Source organism: Ptychodera flava, assembly GCF_041260155.1.
Source record: "Ptychodera flava strain L36383 chromosome 23 unlocalized genomic scaffold, AS_Pfla_20210202 Scaffold_23__1_contigs__length_28996876_pilon, whole genome shotgun sequence".
In the NCBI taxonomy this organism is placed as follows: domain Eukaryota; kingdom Metazoa; phylum Hemichordata; class Enteropneusta; family Ptychoderidae; genus Ptychodera; species Ptychodera flava.
Window position 1 is genome coordinate 14,859,754 of NW_027248277.1, and position 5,981 is coordinate 14,865,734.

At 37.6% G+C, this 5,981-nt stretch overlaps 1 protein-coding gene across 1 annotated transcript; it reads right to left on the bottom strand.

The window, feature by feature from the left end:
- Positions 1–337: 337 nt before the first annotated feature.
- Positions 338–5,684, bottom strand: LOC139124368 (uncharacterized). The gene is made up of 6 exons (XM_070690507.1): positions 5,591–5,684; positions 4,463–4,849; positions 3,468–3,833; positions 2,065–2,493; positions 1,751–1,851; positions 338–1,240 (listed from the first exon to the last, which is right to left on the bottom strand). Exons 3-5 carry the CDS (start codon positions 3,664–3,666, stop codon positions 1,769–1,771), a joined length of 711 nt encoding a protein of 236 aa, XP_070546608.1. The 5' UTR covers positions 3,667–3,833; positions 4,463–4,849; positions 5,591–5,684; the 3' UTR covers positions 338–1,240; positions 1,751–1,768.
- Between the last annotated feature and the right edge of the window lie 297 nt (positions 5,685–5,981).

Sequence of the window (5,981 nt, forward strand, 5' to 3'; positions counted from 1 at the left end):
AGGGTTTTCCCCAGTGGCCTCGCTTTGACTTCAAATTCACAGTGGCCACAGGAGGGCGCTAGACTTATGAAAAGGGTCAATAGTGTTATATCTGTAGGGGAAAAGAAAATTCCAAATTTTCACGAAACTAAGCCTGTCAAAAATGTATTTACTCCATATGCTTCAAAACAACTCACACAAATGGTAGGCCAATGAGAATATTGTTAAAGTTTGCTTGTCCGAATATCTGCCCTCGAACCGGATTCTAGATTGAGTTTAAGACGTTTAATTCCAATGGTAGATGGACAGGAAAAGGCACACAGTATTTTTCAAAGATGAACAAAAGGTCAAAAGACTGTTGTTTTCTTTTCAGTGCATATTTTATTCCAGGTAACAGTCTTTGAACATTACACTCATTGGACGACTTCTGCCTCGAAAGACTTAGGCAGACAGTCAAATAAACAAAAACTGTTGAACCATGTACAGTTCACGGTGCACAGTTTTCAGCACTTATCTCACCGATGAGGGCGTCAGGTACGGAGTCGTTCATGAATCGACAAGCGCGTCTTTTAAAAGAGGGACGGAGCGTCGTTCATGTCATCCATAGCACCTTCACCCGCACCTCCTCAGTTGTCATGGTTACTCATAAATATTCTGCACTAAACTACACCCTTTACACATGTCAATCAATATAATGAAGGGTCAGCTAAATAAAGAGCTGAGTGGCATGCCAATGTTAATATTTTTGTATAACAATTGACTTCCCCGAGAGTTGATTCGCAACCGGTGAGTGTTTGCTTGAAGATAATCAAAATATTAAAACACTAGTGCATAAGTGTTCTCGTATGCCATGATTCTTTTCTCATTTCAAATGTCTACTTTTGTTAACAGTTCCTCGATATCCATTTCAATTACACATCAGAACGAAGTTTCGAGCGGAATGACACACAAACGGAATTTTCTTTACCTAACATTCAGTTGAACTTCATAAACGATACAGAAAAATCAGTTTGTGTTGCCGCGCAAGAATGTCAGTTAAGCTAAATGGACAGTCCATTTTTTCCGGTTTTCAATCACACTGTTTGTGCATGTGACAAATCTTGAATTTGAAAGGATGTCATTCTCATATTAAGGAAAATCTTTAATTGGAAATAAAAAAAGAGCAGTTTCGATGGTCGGTCCCGCAAGTCTGCAGATGAAGCATAACACATATGGTTAGAATCCATGACTCAATTGTTATTACCAATGATGAAGACTGGATCTAGAAGATAAAATAACAGTCGTTATTCGTTATCACAAACGTTTAATATTCACGAGCAGTCTTTGAATCGTTGAACTTAGAGTTTAATTATGTACAGGAAGTCTTTTTCGAAGTGTCTGACAACCTGAGCAATAAGACCTACTGTGTTAGCGATTTTACAGATGAATATTTTTCTCCCTTAGATTGTGGTCATTCATAGAAAGTACGGATTCGAATTATCGTCATTCTTCAAAACAATATTTGAAATGTACTTTACAAGTGAACATTTCATTCTAAACAATACATGTTGATCAATTTTACAGCTGCAGCAAATTTTCAATTTTTTAAGTCATCAAAATCCCTTGCTCTCATCGGTAAGTCCTACACGAGACAAGGATTCGCCCACATTCAACACATATTATTACAAAATGTATATAAAGCACGTCTAGGGAAGGAAATATGAAATCAATCATTCATAACCGTTTGTTCCTCAGAAAGGTGATGTTATATAGTACAATCACTAATACTCACCAAAATAAGCCATGTAAGTTACATCCGTTGGATCACCAAAACTACAAGCAAACTGGTGAACATTTCCATGACATGAATTCCTAGCTTTGCACTACCACTTTCTGCAACAAATTCAGAGCAAATATTTGTTCAAATAAGGAAAGAATACTACAAACATATAACAACATGATCATTCATACTTCAATCTTATGGGTATGTCAGTGTTCTGGGTATCAGATTGTCGCAATTTCCTGAAAAATGTAGAGCGTATTTTTAAGGTTGATATGCTTACATTTGTACAAATATTCAAACTACCTGAAAGTATTTTACCTCACCTTCTGAACAATCAGTTGTTCCTGCTTGGTTTTCTTCTTCGCCCAATGGAATACACTCTTCACCTTCAACCCCGCCATCAGCGGACAGTGATATGCAAAGAAGAGTGTAGTCAGCGCAGTTGTCGTCGTCCAACTTCAGCTTTGCTTCGCAGTTCGTGATGTCAGTCGGCTCTGAGGCTTGATGGTCAATGGATTTGGGTTCTTCCGGTGTTGGTGCGCCACCAGTGGCGAGAACAGGATCTGATTTGACTCGCTCCTCACTGTCTATGTCGTTTGTGAAGTACACATTGACGCCTGTCACTGAGGCTTCGTCACCAGTCGCTGTAACTTGCAAGTCGAATGTGATTTCTGTGTCTTTGTAGGTAGTGTACGTGATATCTGATGGACTCGGTGACGTTATCACAAACGTTTTCTCTTCCACGGTCACAACTGATGGAGAAAATATAGTTATTGTTAAAATTTGTGCACAGATTCTCAAGACGAGCGAATAAATAATCTTTAGTGGTTACAGAGATGTTGTCAGCACTTTGTAGAATAGAAAAACCCCACTCAAGTTCCTTTATTGATTAAACAATAGCTTATGTTTAATTTTCACGCTTTTGTCTCAAACTTTTTGATCTGTTAGTCTCAGCCGGCTTGAGTAAATCTAAATCCACTGGATTAATGATACCCTGTGAAGAGCTTCCCAACGACGATCGTTAGAGAGTGTTCAATCTACGAAATCCTTAAAACTTAAGTGCGGCGACCAACCCCCAAAATATGTACTTTTGAAATGTACATAACAAGATCGAGACTTTATGAACGTTTTGCAGATTTGATAATACCAGAACATTGTAATACTTCAGCAAGCAAAACCAAAATCTTTAGTGGAGTTTTTGGATTTATCAGTCTAACCGATCATTCGACATCCGACATGGTCTAATATGTTTTTGAACATTACAAGTCTAGACAAGATCCAGAATTTATAAAAGTACGTTTCGCAAAGTTGACAATACTAAAACATTGTAACATTCCATCAAGTTAAAGTATAAAACTCTGATCAAAATGTGGGCGTGATAATGGCAAGCTTGGTAAAACAAATGCTTCCATTTAGTCACAATTTTAGTTTCTTTTAATTTGAGAATCTTTCTGTGCGAAGTATTCACTTTTTTCATGGTGCGACGAGAATGTAGACATTTCTTTTACCGCATGAATTTGAAATGAATGGTTTGTTATATTGAGTTTTAGCAATGCATGCATAATGGCGACTGTAGGTACAAAATCAAGCACGGTAAATCCTTGAATGTTTTATGATTATTTTTTGATTTTGAATCGTCAATTAAAAATTATGGCATTAGTGTCAAATTTTCCAATTTTACATCCTTAAGTAAGTTACGACGAGCCATAGAGAACAAGATTCCTACCTGAACAGTCAATATTGGCGTCAATGCATTCCGTATCATCGTTTGGAATTGCCTTGGCACAGAGCTTTTTGTAGCTAGCACACTGCGCGGCGTCTGCGATTACGGTGGCTAATAAACTTGTCTCATGTTTTTCATCACTAGCTGCCACTGTAATCGGGAAACTACCAACACTCGCAAAGTGTGTTGATTTTGTGTTCATATCGTCGTCATCGGCAAGATATAGATTGATGGCCGTGACATCAATGGCGAGATCGCCATCAGAGTTTTTCAGCTTGATTTCATACGTGAGCTCAACCTCTGTGGTTGTTGTTATTGTGTAGTCACTCGGTGCGGTGATTTTGAAACTGTCAGAGGTTATACTGATATCTGAAAAAAAATATTATTAGGGAATTTGATTGCATCAGCGATTAGACATGTTTTACTTATTGTCATCAGTTTCACATTTAAGCAGTCACAACGGAGCAGTAAAACTATATGTTATCATTCATGTCACGGGGATAGTTTCTCCACATCATCCTCACCGTCCCAACATCTTCTTGAATTTGGCACACAGGGTCGTTGTCAATTTGCAATTCCTGCTTCGAAGAAATTGTATTATTTTGATCTTTCGTTTGAAGTACAATTTTACACTCAAATCAACTTCTCAGCTTTACCCAAACATTATACAATGATTTAGAATTCACATCAGCATATATAGATATCAAATTATGTGGGAAGGCACTAACCATTTTAAGTTTCTTATAATACACCACATAATTTTCATTTGTTGAAGATATAAATATTGTATCATGATAAATAATAAATGTCTGTGTATCGTGTATGCTATTTTTGAATATCTAACTTCAACTTTTCTGCACAGGCAGAATACATCTGATTCAATAACATAAAATATGATTGATAACTACACTTCTGGCAATATTGAACGTTTCAAGGCCATAACAGGTATATTGTGATTACTACAGCAAAACAGACGCACATATATAAGGTGGACATACGTGAGCAGTCGATGCTGTTTGGTGCCTCTATCTCTACACAGTCCGCCGTCGAAGGCTCACCGTTGTTGTTTGTTAGAGTTACTTCCTCGGCACAAATATGTGAATACGATGGGCACTGTGCTATATCTGCTATCACGTCTGCTGTTAAACCTTCAAACGGATTCGTCCCGTCTTCATTTTCAGGAACTACGAGAGGAAATAGCCCCTCGCTCGGAAATGCATCTGACTTCGTCAAAGAGTCATCGCTTGAAAGATACAAGTTTACGTTGTCGACAGAGACTTCTTGACCACTATTGGTAAAAGCGATGGAATAAGTCAACTTTGTTGCTTCTGTAGTAGTTATATCATATGGTTCGTTGGTGATTGTGAAACTACTGATTTCAATGGCTGAAACAATATAAAGTAAAAAACATTACTAATATAAAGACACAGTCAGACACAGGCACACACATAACAAACAAACTGACACGAATAAGGTATTTTGACTCAGTCATGTTAACTTTTCATTAAGCCTCGCGCTGTCCCGACGCATAGACAAGTCATGCTTTTTGGCGGACAGAATTGATTTCAACTATGTAGCCCTACCTCGCGGTTTTCGGTCACTCTGATTAAAATAAAAGGATTCTTGAAAATAAGTTTGGGTCAAAAATGAAATGGCAAAATTAAAACGGCACAGTTTTGTTCATTCTAGGTTTATCGTGGGATTCAAAAGGATCCAAAGCTTTTCATCTGCATGGGTGAGCCGAAAAGGACCATTTGATAACATGCAGACTAGTTCCTTACTGTCCATGCAGCTCGCTATTATCCACGGTTATGGTGATCTTAATCGTTTCTACTATAAGTACCCTCTGTCACAAGAGCATCAAATTAACACTGTTTATGTATAGGAGACTGGTGAGTATGATCCCCCTAATGTTTGCGCCCTATATTTTACAAAGTCGCAATTTTACATGTAGATTATTGCAAACTTCATTCTGGTTTCAAACCTTGTGATACGCAAAGCTATACCGTGAAAAACTTGTACACAAACCATAATTCGATAAAGTATTTTATTCAGTTATGCAGAAGTGATAAGGCCTTTGCGTTGCAATCTCGAAATAATTTGCACTCACTGTGGAGTGGTGTTACTTATATGCTTCCCCGACTCCAAAAGAGTAAAATATGACGAAAAGAGCAGCAAAGTTCTTCATACCTACAATAACGCACTTGGCAGCACTTTATCTGCAACGGAGAGATAATTAAAAATGTTAGAATCAGCAGGAATTAGGAATACTAGCATCATGCAAAAAGCACACTAGAAATACTGGTTAGATATGTCCGGAGAGGTCAAATTAGATGAAGTGGTATCAGAAGTCATTTGAAATATTACCCCCAAGTTCCCCTATACTTAAATATTCGCCCACTTCTTACAGGAATTGCTTGCCTGAAAACCTTTCCTATAATAATCTAATTGAATTATTTGGATCGACTTGAAATTAAAGGAAATGTCAACAGCATCCAAAAGAGGTTTTACTTTACC